Source organism: Myripristis murdjan, chromosome 8 (assembly GCF_902150065.1).
Source record: "Myripristis murdjan chromosome 8, fMyrMur1.1, whole genome shotgun sequence".
In the NCBI taxonomy this organism is placed as follows: domain Eukaryota; kingdom Metazoa; phylum Chordata; class Actinopteri; order Holocentriformes; family Holocentridae; genus Myripristis; species Myripristis murdjan.
This window is the reverse complement of record NC_043987.1, coordinates 28,053,172-28,071,986: the sequence shown is the minus strand read 5'-3', so window position 1 is coordinate 28,071,986 and position 18,815 is coordinate 28,053,172. Positions and strand designations below refer to the sequence as shown.

General features: G+C 39.8%; 3 protein-coding genes across 3 annotated transcripts; 1 reads left to right on the top strand and 2 right to left on the bottom strand.

Annotated features, from left to right (window-relative positions):
* The first annotated feature begins 10,766 nt into the window (after positions 1 to 10,766).
* LOC115363278 (histone H1-like) lies at positions 10,767 to 11,895 on the top strand. The gene has a single exon (XM_030057388.1). The coding sequence runs from the start codon at positions 10,822 to 10,824 to the stop codon at positions 11,431 to 11,433; it is 612 nt and encodes a 203-aa protein (XP_029913248.1). The 5' UTR covers positions 10,767 to 10,821; the 3' UTR covers positions 11,434 to 11,895.
* Positions 11,896 to 12,598: 703 nt separating this feature from the next.
* On the bottom strand, positions 12,599 to 13,038 carry LOC115363282 (histone H2A). Its single transcript, XM_030057391.1, has one exon. It carries the CDS (start codon positions 13,022 to 13,024, stop codon positions 12,638 to 12,640), a length of 387 nt encoding a protein of 128 aa, XP_029913251.1. The 5' UTR covers positions 13,025 to 13,038; the 3' UTR covers positions 12,599 to 12,637.
* Positions 13,039 to 16,940: 3,902 nt separating this feature from the next.
* On the bottom strand, positions 16,941 to 17,477 carry LOC115363284 (histone H4). The gene has a single exon (XM_030057394.1). It carries the CDS (start codon positions 17,430 to 17,432, stop codon positions 17,121 to 17,123), a length of 312 nt encoding a protein of 103 aa, XP_029913254.1. The 5' UTR covers positions 17,433 to 17,477; the 3' UTR covers positions 16,941 to 17,120.
* Positions 17,478 to 18,815: the final 1,338 nt, after the last annotated feature.

Genomic DNA, 18,815 nt, shown 5'->3' with positions numbered 1-18,815 from the left:
TCATGCTGTTCACAAGTCGACTTATTGTCTGCTGAGGCATGGCATCCCACTCTTCTTGAAGGGCGGCCCTCAGGACATTGAGGTTCTGGGGTACAGAGCTCCGAGCCTCTACACGGCGACTCAGCTGATCCCATAGGTTTTCTATGGGATGCAGGTCTGAGAAAGTGCAGGCCACTCCATTTGAGGTACCCCAGTCTCTAGCAGCCATTCCCTAATGATACGACCTCGATGAGCTGGAGCATCAAACACCTGATGTGAATTTTGCCATTAAATTCCTTGTTAGAGAACAGCAACTTGTGCAAAAAGTACTGAAACACTGAACAGTTGGACATGTGCATTCAAAAGTTTACAGAAGGTCACATTAAGTTCACCTGTAAAGGTTAGAATGCATTTTAGGTTCATCCTGAAATTTCACCCGAAAGCTGAATATCCCTAACTTTTTGTGAGTAGTGTATATATATATATATATATATATATATACACAGTACAGGCCAAAAGTTTGGACACACCTTCTCATTCAATGCGTTTTCTTTATTTTCAAGACTATTTACATTGTAGATTCTAACTGAAGGAATCAAAACTATGAATGAACACATGTGGAGTTATGTACTTAACAAAAAAAGGTGAAATAACTGAAAACATGTTTTATATTCTAGTTTCTTCAAAATTGCCACCCTTTGCTCTGATTACTGCTTTGCACACTCTTGGCATTCTCTCGATGAGCTTCAAGAGGTAGTCACCTGAAATGGTTTTCCAACCGTCTTGAAGGAGTTCCCAGAGGTGTTTAGCACTTGTTGGCCCCTTTGCCTTCACTCTGCGGTCCAGCTCACCCCAAACCATCTCAATTGGGTTCAGGTCCGGGGACTGTGGAGGCCAGGTCATCTGCCGCAGCACTCCATCACTCTCCTTCTTGGTCAAATAGCACTTACACAGCCTGGAGGTGTGTTTGGGGTCATTGTCCTGTTGAAAATAGTCATGAAAATAAAGAAAACACATTGAATGAGAAGGTGTGTCCAAACTTTTGGCCTGTACTGTGTGTATATATATATATATATATATATATATATATATATATATATTGCTTTATATCGTTTTTATTGTATATATTTCTGCATTTATTCGATTTAATTTTATTTTATGTTTCTATCGATGCTGCTGTAACAAGAATTTCCCAGTTTGGGATCAATAAAGTAAATCTATCTATCTATCTTGATTGTTCTGTTAAATTCTGGAAAAGTCTATAAAACACAATGCATGACAAATATGTCAGGTCCAACATATACCTTTCTCACCTATACCAGCCAGTGCCAGTAGTGCTAGTAGTTTGCTATAAATTTTAGACACTGTAAAAACCATGGAGCCAAAAGATGAAGAAGACAAGCTGAAGTGAATAAGAAATCTTGTTTAATTTCGCTATAATTTAACTCAATTTAAACTGGAGAAATTTATGAATGACTAGTTTATTTTTTCTAGTCAATCTTTAGTTTGTCATTCTTCAAGTATGACATCTGAACAATTTAATATTTAACCGAAATAAAATGTCTTTTCATTTCAGGGTCCCAAGGCTAAAATTGTTCCAAATGAAGGTCCTTGGTTCAATGCATGTTAACATGTCATTATGGAAACCACAGGGTTCATATTAGCCTGTTGTACAATAATAAACAGTAAAATATTCTGAAAGCTATTTTTTTTATTATCTCTCTTGCTGACTTTCTCTTTCAGTACATTGTGTATAGTTAGTGTTTTATAAACAAATATAAAATATTATTATGCATTATCTTCCCCTCTCAGAAAGCCACATTTATCTAACAGTATTCTGTCCTCAATGTGTGTGTGATGTACACAAATCGACAGATAGCGAACAAGGTCCAAGAGAAAGTCAGAGGCTGGAGTAAAGTTGAATGATCTTTACTGTTGTCTTCATTCTCATGAACATTTTTTTTTTTTTTTTTTTTTTTTTTTGTAAAACTGGATTGATACAAAGAGATATAATATCAATTAGCCTACTGAATGCTGTTTCAAATATAATCAGATATGCACAGACATAGTAGCATAAACAACAGCTACAGAATGTAAACATACAAAAATGTACTCAAATTACATGCAAATAGCTGTATATAACTTGTAAATAATGTAAATAGTTTCCATTCACTGTTAATTTAACACAAGCAACATCTAAGTGTAAATAAATAATATATCTAAATGTAACATGAAAACACAATGCAAAAACTCTTAACGACCAGCAGGGGGAGAAAAACACCACAAATAAAGGCAAAGCTCTTTTAGAACATGACACACAGAACTGTATTATTGCTAATATTATTGATGGTATTATTAGCAACAACTAACAGCAAACTGCACAGAGAGATGCAGTGTCCATGTTTGAAAATGAAAGACTTGTACTTTTGTTTGTTTGTCTGTTTGTTGTTAATGTTGCTTTGTTTTGCAGTCCTGGGCCACTGCCATGGGCAGTTTCACCGTGTGACACAGGTAGGCAAAGTGCTTGGTGCCGCATCCAACAATGGGCTTCATGTTTGTTTGTTTGTTTGTTTGTTTGTTTGTTTTAAGTGTTGCATACTGGAAATCAGTCTTACATAGATCATAAAAATCAAGATTTTGAAAAAAAGATTTTCATTTGCATTTTTATGTCAAATTCTTCATATCCACCTGACTACCAGTACTTCAGATTTGTCCTCTGCAGGACATTTGTAAACCTGAAAATCTCCCACCCACAGCAAACTACTGCATTAACTCCTTTTGCTATCTACAGAGGAAATTTAGGGCTTTTCAATGATACCATATGTGAAGGGGTGGGGATGGACAGTTATGTGGATATTAATTATGCCACAGAATAATGCAACTTAAAATACACAGCCCTATACATTTAAATTATAAAGTGTAACTGTGGGCCTATACAACATCAAACTCAAAGTACAAATAGCCTACTTTATTATTATTATTATTATTATTATTGTTTTTTTTTTTTTTTTTTTTTTTTTTTTAAAGATGTCTTTCTAGAGACAAACTCAAAATATCAGTAAAATATGAACTATTTCTGACATTAACATCCTGACAGACTTTTTGAAAGAATAAAAAACTTCTGCTCCTCCTGTGGTCTGTCCTCTCTTTCCCTCACTGTCATGCACTCGCTTGAGTTTGTAAACATGCAGAGAACAACAATATGCAGAATTAATAGATTAAATAATAGATTAAAAGTGTGTCATGGTGGTGCCAAGACATTTTAATAATTGTTCACTACAGGTAATGTCGTACACAAACAGCGCTGAGAGAGCAGGAGGCAAGGTGTTTGCATGACAAATTTCCACGTGTCTGTCTGTGTATGTGACAGACGAATCCCTCCACTGCTGATGATGTCTGTACCGAAGATGTGTGGCTGGCCAAGCATCAAACTTGATTTTCAGTGATTTGACCCCTGGGGGGTTCCTCAACACAGATGTGAGTCTGTGCTCCTCATTCATTTTCATTCACGCCACTCACACAACAGATAACACCTGAAAAATAAAATGTTTTATTGAATTTTCTCTTGGACCGCAACTGAAAAATGTCTAAAGTAGTTAATGGTCTCTATCTAGTGGCCATAGAGCAGAACTACATCACCTGTAATTTCCTCTGATGGTAACTTTAGTTTTGCTGACAGATTAAAAAAAAAAAAAAAAAGATGTGTGATGGTTTAAAACTTTGAAACTAACGTCATGAGCAAAAATTGAAGATTTATTATTTCTGTCAGTGTTACCTCCAAGCCAGGATGAGCAGACACGGATTAATCAAGCCAGCTGAAACCTATCCTGGATAAGTGCACCCTTACCAAAAAGTAGTATACTCAAGTATACTTATAAGTATACTTTTTATGAACTAAGTATACTTTCTGTGAACTAATACTTAAGTAAGTATACTTTTCAGATACCTCTCCACTCAACTATTTGATTCAAGTAAGGCTATGCCAACTCAGTGGCCTAGTGGTAGAGTGTCTGCCCTGAGACTGGGAGGTTGGGGGTTCAATCCCCAGCCGGGTCATACCAAAGACTCTAAAAATGCTGCCCATTGCCTTCCTGCTTGGCACTCGGTATTTGGGGTTGGAATTGGGGGGTTAGATCATGAAATAATTCCCGAGCATGGCACCGCTGCTGCCCACCGCTCCCTCAGGGGATGGGTCAAACACGGAGAACAAATTTTGCATCCTTATGCAATATGAAAACAGTTTAATTCAAGTATAAGTAAAGTATATTTCAAGTACATTGAGTATACGAATGGTTTACTTTAAGTAAAAGAGTAGTAGAACTCAAGTACAGGAAATAGTATAATTTAAGTATACTTATATATAAGTAAAGTAACCTTGAAGTTTACTCGAGTATACTCAAAAATGGGCCAAATCAGGGTACTTTTAGTATAAGTATACTTTGTAAGTATACTAAGTAGTACATATGTAAGTACACTACTAGCACATACATACAAGTATACTTGGTAAGGAAAGTATACTTGATAAAGTATACTCAAACTCCACTTAAGTATACTTGGAATGGTAAACTAGAAGTTTACTTCTTTTTGGTAAGGGCACGCATGCGGCTTTCTCAATAAACCCCGCCATCCATCACAGATTCACCGATTCACCATGGCAAGCAGAGCAGCGTACTTTTCCCCGTCGGAGGAAGAAATCTGAGGAGGTAAAGGATCAAATCAAAAAGAAGGGCAACACGGCCACTGCTATAAACAATGAGAGAAAGCCTGGCAAAGTATTGCAGACCGCCTGAATGCGTAGGTAGCCTAGTGCACAAATAGGCCTAGACACTCACTGCTCCGCTGAAACCATCACAATTACAATCCAAATATTAACATCTCCGAAAACGTAGCTGCCTACTCTGATTATTAATCAGTTGAAATTGTAAATGAAATTAACTGCAGATGTGAGTGAAATTGTGTAAATGTAACTCCATCAGACTGTAGGCTATAACGCTTTGATAAATAGATGAGCTCACTGACTTAATTGAATTTCCCTTTGGGATTGTAATGAAGGCCCTCTTCATTACTTAGTTTGTCTATTCTATAGTACATTTTCTGGAGTAAGTGGTAAATGAAATACGACACAAACACCAAGCATTGAATTATTTTATTGAATTTCTGTTTGTTATGGTGTTTAGATTTTTGGTCATTGATTGAAGGCCAACCTGTAAAACAAAGGAACATGCATTTAGTGTGGAGTAATGCCATGTGCTCTTTGTGTGTGTATGATTGTTTCATTGTGCATTCACGTACCTTTGTTCTCCTCTGCAGGGTGTTCAGGCCAAAAGAGTTCCCAAGCTCTGAGCACCAGTTTAAAGGTTCCAGGAGAGACCACATCATGATTGGTGTAGGGGTGTATGGAGTTTTGATTAATTCTTTTCTTTTTGATTTGATCTAGTGTAAGGTGTAGCACAGCACAGATCATTTAGATTAATTGATTTTGTTGATGTAGCTATATTTTAATGTGTCTGCTGTTTGTTTGTATATAGTGAAATGTTGGGTGAGGGTGAGATCTCCGTGTGCTGTGGTCAGGGCTCAGCTCATTGTCAGTGGTAGGGTATAAGGCTGCCTGTTTCAATCAATCACTGTTGCTGCCAGGACCACATGCTGCCCGTGGTCCACAGTTCTGTGGGAGAATGTCTTTCTTTTTTTATTTTGTGTCTTTTTGGGTGAAATAAACACCTGGTTGGTCTGCACCTGACCTCTGTCTCAAGCCTCATATGTCCATTGTCCACCCGCTACACGGCCATCCTAACAGGGATAAATAAAGTTCCTCTTATCTTATCCTTATATTTGCTCCTCATGCTCCATGCTCTTCTGCACGCACATCATCAAGATAAAATCCCCCTCAGGCGCCTATGAGGCGGATTTTGAGAATAGGAAATCCTTTAGCAGCATTAATGTTCAGTTGAACATGACTTTTTGATATTGTCAATCAATGAACACTGTACATTGCTTGTGATGTGCGTTGATTGGTTTAATAGTGTTCATCTTATAATTTCAGATGGTCTGCAATGCTGACTGTCTGATCAGACAGATAGACTACATTTAAATTTTAAAAAGTCACTTCTTTAGCCAATGAGGATTTTTTGTCAATTATTTGTTTGTTTGTTTGTTTGTATTTAATTAATCAATTAATGTGTATGTAACCTGGGCTGATGAACACTAAATTGGCTTAAAAACAAAACAAAACAAAACAAAAAAAAAACACTTGGATGGTTCCTCCCCCTGCTGTTCAGGGTATTGTGGGATGTCGTCAGGGAACTGGCCCCCAAGAGCTTTTTAAGATTAAGTTGTGTATCTGAGCTCAGGACAAACGCTGGACCGAATCATTTAAAGATTTTTAGAAGGCATGAATATGAAGAATAGATCCTTACTTCTAGCAGGATCTGGCATTAACACTATTTGCCAGGTGCTTTAAGATGTTAGAAAATATCTTTTGTGTATATTTAGTAAACATGACTGAATCAGATCCCTGAACCTTTAATATGTGTGTGTGTGTGTGTGTGTGTGTGCTTTGAATCATTTTTTTAATTATTTATTTATCTCAGATCAGCTTAATAAATAAGGTTGTGGCCTTTTTTTTTTTTTTTTTTTTTTTTACAAAGGATCAAATTGACCAGATTTTCTAAAAACTGTCAGATTTGACAACGCTGATCCAGATTCCAAAGGGTCCAGATGTCCAAATCTGGATTAGGAGTGATTTTAATCCCCTTCTATTGTGACCCTCTGCTGGACAAGTAAGAGCTAATGTGATGATGAAAGAAACTTGTTAATGATTTGCTTTGCCTCCATCTGCAAACTTATTAAGTTAATTGATCTTTGGACACAACAGCAACATTTGCATTTCTTTTTGATAACAGAGTGATTTTTCTTTTATGCTTTGACAAATAAAGGTTTATTAAAGAACTTCACATCATCCATCAGGCTACAGAGAGGCAGTGGGGCTGAGAAGGAGCACTTTGTTCAGAAAAATGAAATCAGCCGATTCTTTCTAGTTTCATGAAGATCTTGAGTATTTTAAATCTGTTTCAGTGAGCAGGTTCCTGTGTTCCCTAAGGTTTCAATTCATTTCTATAAACATGTGAAACCATTTTGTCAGTCCACTCTGAATCCACCATTCTTGGTGGAATCAAAATTATCCTGATGTTTGAGCTGCGAGTTTTGAAAAAGCCAAAGAGCAGTTGCACTGGATTACAAAATTACAAATTATATCTGCTGCGCAGTGATGGGTCGGATCCGGGCATTTCTAGGATATTCTAAGCAACAAGCAGAAGAATATGAACTTAAATACAAACTGAACTGATTGACACACCTGGTAAGAAAGGGGCAGGACACAGGCCTGGAGGGGACAGATGATTGGCCGAAACACAACAAAGACATGCAACACGGGGACGGGGCTAATGAGACAATGCAGGGCAGGTGTAAGGACGAACAAGCTGACAAGACTATGGAGGAACAATAGGGACAAAATGAACACTCAGACTAAAATACATTTCTAGCATGAAGGACAATGCTCTATCTCACTGAGCTAATTGGCAAGTGTCAATTCATGTGAGGCTTCACAAATTGACAAAATTCAAAATGCTGTCAAAAATTGAGTTTTTGAGATACAATTCTGAAATTTACCACACATCATCTACCATGACTCCAAAATTTTGGAGTCATGGTAGATGATGGAAAAATGCTCTCTAATGAGATATGGATAAGCCACAATAGAAAGAGCCTCACTCAAGTCATAACACAAGGAAAAATAATAAGTTTCAACGAGCTCAAAACCAAATTTGCTCTGAATGACACCTGCTTTTTCCAGTATTTACAGTTCAAATCAATTTTGGAGAAATACAAAACTGGTGATTTAGTATTGGCCTCGGAGGGGGAAAGAGATACAAAGTTAAAAGAAATTACTAGAAACAGAGGCACAATATCTAAATTATATAAGTTTATTCACACATCCCCTGCTAGCATCATGGATAAAATCAAATTACAATGGGAACAAGATCTGGGGAAAAACATAACAGCACAACAGTGGGGCGCCATAATGCAGCACCCAAACGCTGCATCTAGATGTCAGATACAAACTTATTCAGCTGAAACTCCTACATCGTGTCTATATCACACCACTAAAGCTGAAGTAGATGGATCCAGACACATCTGATGCATGCTGGCATGGCTGTAGAGAAAGAGGAACAATTATGCATGTGCTATGGGATTGCCCAGAAGTAAAAAGGTTGTGGGAAGGAGTGCACAATGCATTAAGCAAGATAACAAATGTTAATATATCTGTATCCCCAGAGATCTGTTTGCTGGGGATAGGCGTGGATGGAGTCAGATCCTCAGCAACAAAGCGTCTCTTTACACTGGCTTTTCTTTCGGTAAAAAGAATCATACTAATGAACTGGAAAGTGAGGAAACCGAATTGTTTTTGCCTGGAGCGCTGGCTCGAGGACTTTGTGGAGTTGGTGCTGATGGAAAGTGCTGCTTCATCACTGCAGGGTTTCTGTAGGGATGATGCTACTGATATATGGCCCTCCATTCGGAACTATATAAGAAGGAGACACCCTTCCTTTTAATGACTTCTTCCTAATTTTACAGCTTGTTCCCTTAAAGCGGGAAAAATAAATAAATAAATAAATAAAGACAGATTTTTGTCCTCTGCCAATCTGTATCACTCTGACATGTTTTGTTTTGTCTGGTTGTGTGCAGTTAGTCTTTTGTCCTTGTCTAGATTAGTGTCAATACTGTGTGGTGGTATTGTTTGTTTTGTATGTCTTGAAAATAGGAATTAAAAAAAAAAAAAAAAAAAAAAAAAGTGACATTTGAGCAATGTCACCATTGTGGGGGGAAATAGGTTTAAGAAGTTTCACAGTTAAAAAAAAAAAAAAAAAAAAATCATGGACTGCATAATTTTCAATAGGTTTAAGTGCACAAACGTTTCTTCAATATTGAGGCTACAGTTTAATGAAATTTGTGAAGTTGTAGCACATATGGTTGATTTGTTATGAATTTCAAAATTTTGAACTATAGAGGCTTATTATAGCACCACCATCAGGACTATTGTCTTGAGTTTGCAGCTGAGGTAATCTGGCATGGGACTGGACCTTTGTGCAATGTTTGGTGAGTTTTCACCCATGGGAAGTATGATTTCCTCGAAAGAAAGAAAGAAAGAAAGAAAGAAAGAAAGAAAGAAAGAAAGAAAGAAAGAAAGAAAAAGAAAGAAATCTTAGGAATACAGTAGTGTCCTGGCAGCTTAGCAGCCCGGACCCTAATAAACTTAATCTGGTACCTGTAATCTGTTTTGAAAAACCCGATTTTCAGATTTAATTCAATCACAACGCTTTAATCGTGGAGGAGAGGTTTTGAAAGATGGCCAGGTGATGATTTTAAAACTTTCCTTCATCTTCTCTCTTCTTCAGTTGTGCTCTGGTTCATTATCCTGCTGCAAATATGACATGTTCATTTTTTATTAATAAATGCACTTAAACAGTAATCAGATGTATATTTTGCTATCTGAGCCATTAGCACATTTTCAAAACTGGTTTCAGTCTAAGTCATCACTGTCTGTTGATTTTAACCATGAAACTGTCCACTTAGAAAAAAAAAAAAAAAAAAAAAATATATATATATATATATATATATATATATATATATATATATATATATATATATAGTTGGCTGAATTTGATGACTTGTTTATTTGAAATGTTATTATTGTCAGTTCTTAGCCATGACATACTTACAACTAAATAGATTTATTCTAAAATATCAGAACACAAACATCATAATCATTGAAATAAATGACAAAAAATGTCCTGAGGAACAGTAAACAGTGATATGTGAGAAGTGAGAAGTGATTATTCACTTTTTATTTGATAGTCCACATAATAACATCTGATGGTCATTTCTGTCTGGTCATTTTTCTTTGAAGCAAAAGGCAACAAAGCAGATGTTGGTAAAAGACAAAAAAGTGATTATTCATTCATCCATTCATTCATTCATTCTTTGTTAATTTTCCGTGCAATCCGAACGAGATGGTATTCCAGCGTGATGATCTTGCAGCAGATTTCTGTAGAGCAGCGACGATTACATGTTTGTTTCACATGAAAAGTAGAAAGCAAAGAAATCCAATTTTGTATTAATGGTCAGAAAACATTATTATTTTCCCTGATTTCTCGGCATCATCAGATCAACACTGACGAGATCACTGACTTTTACTGGACAGAAAATTGAAACACGGAAACGTCCAGGAAGTGCGAGGCGCCCCGTGGCTGCGCCGGCATCAGTGTGTTTACTCGCACCGACAAATCTTCCCTTTCTAACTAAATTCAACAAATGAGACTAAAGTTTGGGCCTAGTTTCCCTCGGCGGCCATCTCTGCTGCCCGGACATGAGGTTTGCTTTGAGCTCCGAAGCTCTTTGAAGCGATTTAAGGGACGAAATGTGAAGAAAAGACGCTGCGAGCCGAGCGATGTGGCGGTGTGTCGGAGGGGTTTTCGGCTTTCCCGAATCAAATCCGAGTCTCCACGGCGCTGAAAACGACTCGATCCCGGGGAGAAGGACGTTTTCTCTCGGCTCCGCTCATTTCTCCACTCCGGCGCTTCTCCCGGCGACGGATTTGAGGCGGAAAAAGTGGAGGAGAAAACACAAAAGTGTGGCGGAGAAGGGAGCTGCTGTGAGCTGAGTCTACACGGTCCGCATGCAGTGTATAAGTCCCGCCTCGTGCTCGTCCTCGCCGACAGTTTTCTCAGCCACAGAAAAGTGTGTGAGAGTGTGTGAGAAGAGCACAGACAGACGACAGCAACCATGGCAGAAGTCGCTCCAGCCGCCCCTCCTGCCGCCGCTCCGGTCAAACCGCAGAAGAAGAAGGCGGCCGCTAAGCCGAGGTCGAAGAGCAGCCTCAGCGTCGGAGAGCAGATCATCCAGATCCTAACAGAGTCCAAGGAGCGCAAAGGCGAGTCGCTGGCCGCCATCAAGAAGAAGCTGGCCGCCCGGGGCTGCGACGTGGAGAAGAACCGCAAGCGGATTCTTCTGACGCTCAAGAAGCAGGTGGATAGCGGCGTCCTGTTCCAGATCAAAGGCTCCTACAAGCTTAAGAAGGCCGACAAGCCCGACAAGAAGCCCGGAGCCAAGAAACCCGTCAAGGCAAAGAAGCCCGGCGTCAAGAAAGCAGCAGGAACGCCCAAGAAAGCAGCTGCCGCTAAGAAGACCAAGCCAAGCCCGGCCAAGAAGGCTGCCAAGAAGCTTGCGGCCAAAAAATCACCCAGCAAGAAGTCGGCAAAGAAACCAGCGGCTAAGAAGACCCCGAAGAAGAGCGGGACGTCCAAGAAAGCTGCCCCAAAGAAAGTGGCGGCGAAGAAACCAGCAGCAAAAAAGCTCGTCAAGTCCAAACCCAAACCAAAGACGACCAAGAAGTGAGCAGCTCAACATCAGCAACAACTCAAAGGCTCTTTTAAGAGCCACACACTCACTCAAAGAGCTCCTTCACCAAAATGGCACGTGTCATGTATTGACATTGCATCAGGTCTGATTAAAAAATAAATAAATATTTATCGATGTGTGGCCACATGCACATTACACTCAAATTATAGCCATTAATTGGCAGTTTTAATGTTTCATGTTTGCAGTCTGACAATGACATGATCACAGCATGTCTTCACACGCATTCAGGTCTTAACCCATAATCTGCTAAATCATCCGATTCTTTCAGAAGGCCAGGCTGTTAACTTTGCTCCTAGAGCAACACCCGGGGCTTCAACCTTGAGGAGACAAATCTCACTCACATTTACCATGTTGTCTCTTTTTAATGGAAGTAATTGAAAACTGAAAAAAAAAAAAAAAAAAAAATTGCATTGCATAAAATTAACTTTTTTTTTTTTTTACAGGCACAGTTCTGTTTCCAGTCTCAAAGAGCTTTATAGGCCCATAAGTTTGGTATGGATAGAAAAATGTCTTTTTAAATTTGTAATGTCATGTAATCTCTAATACTTTTATGCTGCTATTTTTATTGTCTCTTCATAAATTAGTATAACTTCAAGACTGTCTCATCTTTCAGTGTGTGTGAGGAACAGAGTGTCTATAAATGTAAATAAATATAAATGTAATACTTTTGACACACATCAGTGATTTTCTGATTTAGTATTGTGGTTAGGAAATGGGTGAGAATAGAGATGAGACCAATTTGAAATATCAAAACTGAGCACTTGTGGTGGCAACACATTACTATAGTTCTTGTTTACTTGACAGCATTATACCCCACTCATACTGTAGTCAGGACGTGCTTTTTTGCAGGGTGTGTGACTGTTAAGAGCTTCCACATTTTACATTTAGTGGTTTTGTTTTACACGGCATCCTCAGTGAACTCTGGAGGAAACAGCAATGTTTATAGAACCATGTGTGACTTAAAAAGGCTGAGAAAACCCACATTAGTATAGAATATTAATGATAGTGCCTTTAAAGTTAATCTTAGTCTTAGAAAGTAACTTCCATCCAATCCTTTCAATTATTTCAACTATTACTTGTTTTCATTTCACTCAGTATTAGTAAGTAAGGCAGAGTCTCTTTTGCCGTGTTTGTGTGGCTCTTAAAAGAGCCTTTGTGTGTTTTGAGGTGGGCTGTGGGTCTACTTGGCCTTGGCCGGCTTGTCGGTCTTCTTGGGCAGCAGCACGGCCTGGATGTTGGGCAGCACGCCGCCCTGAGCGATGGTGACTCCGCCCAGCAGCTTGTTGAGCTCCTCGTCGTTGCGGACGGCCAGCTGCAGGTGCCTTGGGATGATGCGGGTCTTCTTGTTGTCGCGGGCGGCGTTTCCAGCCAGCTCGAGGATCTCAGCGGTCAGGTACTCCAGCACGGCCGCCAGGTAGACGGGCGCGCCAGCACCCACGCGCTCAGCGTAGTTGCCTTTACGCAGAAGCCTGTGCACGCGACCGACCGGGAACTGGAGCCCGGCGCGAGAAGAACGGGTCTTGGCCTTAGCGCGAGCCTTACCGCCGGTTTTGCCTCTTCCGCTCATGATCAAGTCTTCCTCGTGCAGTTGACAGGGAAAGAAAATGAGCTGCAGCGGTCAAACACGGCGCTTTATGTCCGCGGAGCGCACGAGGGGGCTGGGCAGCAACCAATAAGAAAAGAGGCTGCCGGCAGAGCGGCAGCGCGCGCCTGAGTTTGAATTTGGGCGGACGTTTCCGCACGAGAGTTGTCCAATGAGCGCCGGACATTTTGGCGCAGTCGAGCTGAAGGAGGAGAACCGTGTCGACAACCAACCAATCAGAGACCGAAAACGTCATCAGCGTCACGTCGTCATTCAATTCAATCATTTTTCTACTCATTTCAGTTTTCAGTTCCAGGTCAAAAGTAGTAGTAGTAGTAGTATTGGGGTTGCACGTTATTTGTTGGTTTTGTTCCAACTGTAATTCTGAAACGTCTAATTTATGTTTTCCCCGTTTCCAGCTTCAGTTTCCCTGTGCTGTGTTTCTGTTTCCTGGCATAAGACTTTTACTGGACACTTAAGTAATGCCTTTTGTTGTCATAAGGATTTATAGTTTTCACACAGCAGCTACTTTAAAAGTAAATTTGATCATAATGAGTATTTTAATTTTCATCTAAGGATGGGTGTGGTTCTTATTCTGCATAAGTCCTATAATTGTGTAAAAGAGACAGTTAAAATGCCATTACGTTCTCACGTCGTCTTAACTTCGATATTTTTGTGATCCAAAGTTGTGACTGGTCTCATAAAACTACTAGTAAATCGCCACGCCAGTGTCTCTAGTTGTTTGAATCGATTCCAGCCCGCTGCCCTCCATGCAAACAGACGGTCTGTGTCTCCATCTGGTGGTTTAATCGCAGTATTGACTGTAGTATTCAGTGCTGTATATTAAAACTACAACAGCTCTGCTGTTTCTGTTCTGCAGCTGCATACTTGAAATTCCCTCTACGGCTCCTTTAATACCATTTCCGGTCTACAGTATCTTACATGTATGATACAACGTTTAAGTTAAGAGTCCCACTCCAGCCCTGAGTGGGACTCATTTTCAGCCCTGGAGTTTCATGCCTCAGACCGGGCCACTTGAGATCACAAACTATTATTAAGATCATGTAATTATAACTTTACATGTTAAGTCTACAATAGCGCATTGTTCTGTAAAGCCTTGTAATGTATCTTTCTAAAATATTTCCAATTCAGTGCAAGTAAGGGTTGCTTCACAATGTAGATTTATTTCTCCAACATTCAAATAAGTTCAGATATCCTTAACCTTAAAAATGAAATAAATTTTAAATATGAAATGTTAAACTTTCTAATAACACTACCATCTTTTTCCTCTGCAAGGAAACAGTTCCATCACAACTTAAGTTTCAGAAATATGAAAACATGATCTTTTGAACTTTGCCTGCAAATTTCAGGCATCGGTCCTCCAATTAGCAACTCAGGGCCTGCTCCCACCTCATTTAGAGAAATGAAGTTTAAAAAAAAAAAAAAAGGATTCGTGCCTCTTGCGTAAAAGTGTGTGGCTCTGAAAAGAGCCTTTGGTTGTGTGTTGTGTTCGCCGGCTTGGCCTAAGCCCTCTCTCCGCGGATGCGGCGGGCCAGCTGGATGTCTTTGGGCATGATGGTGACCCTCTTGGCGTGGATGGCGCACAGGTTGGTGTCCTCGAAGAGACCGACCAGGTAAGCCTCGCTGGCCTCCTGCAGAGCCATGACGGCCGAGCTCTGGAAGCGCAGGTCGGTCTTGAAGTCCTGGGCGATCTCTCGGACGAGGCGCTGGAAGGGCAGCTTGCGGATGAGCAGCTCGGTGGATTTCTGGTAGCGGCGGATCTCCCTGAGAGCCACGGTGCCGGGCCGATAGCGGTGAGGCTTCTTGACGCCACCGGTGGCCGGGGCGCTCTTCCTGGCCGCCTTGGTGGCCAGCTGCTTCCTGGGGGCTTTGCCTCCGGTGGACTTACGGGCGGTCTGCTTTGTTCGGGCCATCGCTCACACTAAAACAGTCTCCTTGGAAAGACACAAAATAGTAAACTGCTTGGGGAGCTGTGGCGCTTTTATATCCGCAACGCCGGGGCGGGGCTGACGCTGATTGGTCCAGAGTAGGGGCGCGCGTGTGGCAGAACAACCCGATTGGAAGACAGGCGTTTTCAAATACCCGTCGACAAGCTTTCCCTCCATATATAGATAGATAGGTATACTTTATTGATCCCAAACTGGGAAATTCACAAATTCAGTTGTTTTATACATGAAATCTCTGGTTTAACCAGCACAATATTTATTAGGGTTATGTTTTGTTCACAAGTATTTTTTTCTTATTGATTGTGAAACATGTCAGACCATAAGGAGAGTAGCACAATACAATGAGTCATTTTCTACAGAGGTTGTGGATATGAAATCTATTTTCTTTAAGTAATACGAATGCAATAGCTTCAAGCCTTGTTTCCTCACTAAATGCAACAAATAAACAGATATTTCTGCAAATCCAAAGCTTGTTTGGCTTCCTTGAACAAATATATTAAGATCAAGCTAATAGTATAACATACTAATACTGTAATACAAAATACTATTGGTTCGCATGAGTTGATTTTTAAGGATTTCAACTGATATACAGACGTGTGTGGCTCTGCCATTGCTGTGATGCTGTGTGAGCCTAAGCCCTCTCTTTGTTCTCAAGGTTTTCTTTTTGATTGTGAGACATGTCAGACCATAAGGAGTAGCAATTAATCATTTTTAAGAGGTAGGTGTAGTGTGACTGAGTGTGTGCTTGCATAATGGCCTGTCATGAGACAGTGGGTTACACCAAACAGATTAATTTCAGTCTCTCCCGCTCAGTCAACATTAACACGTAACACGTTTGATTTTGAACAATGCATAGTATTACTGAATATACTCCTTAACTGTAAATTACAGCACATTCTGTGTGCTATAGTCAGCCAAATACACCACCATATCATCTTCTTAAGTGATGTTGAACAGACTCTGCCCTTTGATTGGAGGTGTTTGGCTCTCAGAAGAGCCTTTGTGTTGTTAACGCTAAAATAGCTGATGTTTACTTGGAGCTGGTGTACTTGGTGACGGCCTTGGTGCCCTCAGACACGGCGTGCTTGGCCAGCTTCCCGGGCAGCAGCAGACGGACGGCGGTCTGTCAATGACGTCACGTTCACTGCGCCGTTCCGTCTGTATGATTGGCTGAGCACAGTCTCCCACACCGTCCACCGACTGCCGCTCCCTTCATTCATTCAAAACCATTTCAGCTTCAGCAGCGAAATAAAAGCGCGTCAAAAACAAAGGCACCCAAATCTCTTAAACCAGATAAGTGACTTTTTTTTTTTTTTTTAACCATTTCCTGCATTATTATTTTCCACATGTATTATTGTGTTTCAAACATGAAGCGGATTCAGTCTTGTGACAAATACAGTAAAAGTACACAATACAGACTTGGATTAAAACCAGAGCAAATGCAGGAACAGAAATTAAATTCATCCCATTATTTAAATAAATGATATCATTTATTAGACTGTTTCCCTGTTGATGAACAGCTCTTGGATTTGTAGTGAAATGAATGTCAACATAAGACGCCTAGTTAGTTCGTCTGATGTGTGAAGTATAAAGATGAAAGGTCTCATTTCAAATGAAAATCAGGATAAAGAATTACAACCATACTGCCAAGATGTTAAATGTGTTACTTAGGGAAAAAAAAAAACAAAAAAAAACGACAACAACTTGTTGCATTTTTAGTATAGTTGCTCACATTTTAATGAACCCATTGGGGAAAAAAACATGCAATAACTAAAGTAGAATTGCTAGGAACTTTTTGCTGAGCTGTATTGTTTTTTAGTGACGTTACAATATACATGTATTTATTTACATTTGCATGTATTCAGTTAGTACGTTTTTGTAGCTAGCATGTTTAGTTAGGCTACTGTAACTGGTAACTGATTGTAGACCTGAATTAAATTCAGAGTAAATAAGGAAACGTCTCTGCTTGCTGGACAATACATTTTCACATTTGAGAACAAAAATCATAGTTTTCACAATGTTCAAATTAAATTAGTAGGGAAATCAGCTCTTGAGTGCTTTGTGGGCGGCTCTGAAAAGAGCCTTTGTTGTTATATTATTGGAGTTGTTGGTGCTCAGCCTCCGAAGCCGTACAGAGTGCGGCCCTGCCTCTTAAGAGCGTAGACCACATCCATGGCGGTGACCGTCTTCCTCTTGGCGTGCTCAGTATAGGTGACGGCGTCGCGGATGACATTCTCCAGGAAAACCTTGAGCACTCCGCGAGTCTCCTCGTAGATGAGGCCGGAGATACGCTTGACTCCGCCGCGGCGAGCCAGGCGGCGGATGGCGGGCTTGGTGATGCCCTGGATGTTGTCGCGGAGAACTTTACGGTGGCGCTTGGCGCCTCCTTTCCCCAGACCTTTACCTCCTTTGCCGCGGCCAGACATTTCTCTTCCTGCTCACTTGACAAGCGAAAAGAAAAACTGATGAGCTCCGAGAGGATCTGCTGATTTTCTATGTTTTTGCGGACGTAAGTGAAGACAGACAGCGCGCGTTTTCCTGGGCGGCGTCAAACTCTGCAGTTAGACGAAGCCAGTAATCGTAGTTCCGGTTGACTAACTTCAAAATAAAAGTAAATATGTGTGTATGACCGGAAAACTCAAAAACATACACTGCACACTGTTCTGTTGAATTTTTTTTTAAAGCCGTCATTATTATATTGCTCATTTTGCTTTCACTATGCACATATAGGCCTACATTTGTTTTTCTCTTGCCATGACAATATTTTGTCAAATGCTTTCTTTTAAATTTTATTTTTAACTTTTAAATTTGTCAGAGGTATGAGGTATTTATTTTCGAGAATTATATAAATTTAATTTGAGGTTTAGTTTTTGTTATATATATATATATATATATATATATATATATATATATATATATATATATATATATATATATATATATATATTATTATTATTATTATTATTATTATTATTATTATTTATTTATTTTGTTGTTGTTGTTGTTGTTGTTATATTACCCATATAAATGTATTTTCTTGGCCAATTTCATTGTACATACACGCGCGCGCGCGTGCACACACACACACACACACACACTGTTCATTGCAACAGTTCTGCCATAAATTCTAGGAAAGTTTATATTGTTCAGTTTTTGTTGACATTGTGGACAATGTGTCAGATTAATTGTGTGTTTATTATTGAGGTTTTAGTTTGTAGAGCTCTTGTACTGGACTCCATTTCTAATTTTTTGTCCTCTCTATTTATATACATGAGGGGGGACAGATTCGTGGAAACGCCTCTCAATAAAATGCAGTCCAGTACAACAGAAGCACTAACTATGAGCGCAGTGCCAAACATAGAAGTGAATGAACACCTTTATTACTGTGACAAAAAGAAAACCTGAACATTATAGGCAGCAGGAAAGGAGACTTTATGGCTCCATTTAAAAAGACTGAAGAGGATCAGGAGACCTGTGATCGTCAGACTTAACAACTCCCAGCAGGGGGCGCCATTACCATTACACACCAACCACCATATTCTACACTTGGTTTTGATTCCTTTGATTATGCAGGTATCTGAATTAACGTGACAGATAGCGTCATATGATGCTTCTGAGGAAGGCTGGAGCTACAGACGAAACTGTCAAGCAGGTAAAAGAAACATCTCCTACAAATATATTGTCTTTAGATAAGAAAAACTGAATATATCTATTTGAGAAGACAAAATTAACCTAATCAATCTATGGAGTAAATACTATGAGGTGCAAGTTTTTTGCATGGACCCCATTTCCTGTAACACTAGCACCAA

What these genes read in the sequence shown, in the direction of transcription:
- LOC115363278 (XM_030057388.1), top strand. Translation starts at nt 10,822, where the DNA reads ATGGCAGAAGTCGCTCCAGCCGCCCCTCCTGCCGCCGCTCCGGTCAAA.
- LOC115363282 (XM_030057391.1), bottom strand. Translation starts at nt 13,024, where the DNA reads ATGAGCGGAAGAGGCAAAACCGGCGGTAAGGCTCGCGCTAAGGCCAAG.
- LOC115363284 (XM_030057394.1), bottom strand. Translation starts at nt 17,432, where the DNA reads ATGTCTGGCCGCGGCAAAGGAGGTAAAGGTCTGGGGAAAGGAGGCGCC.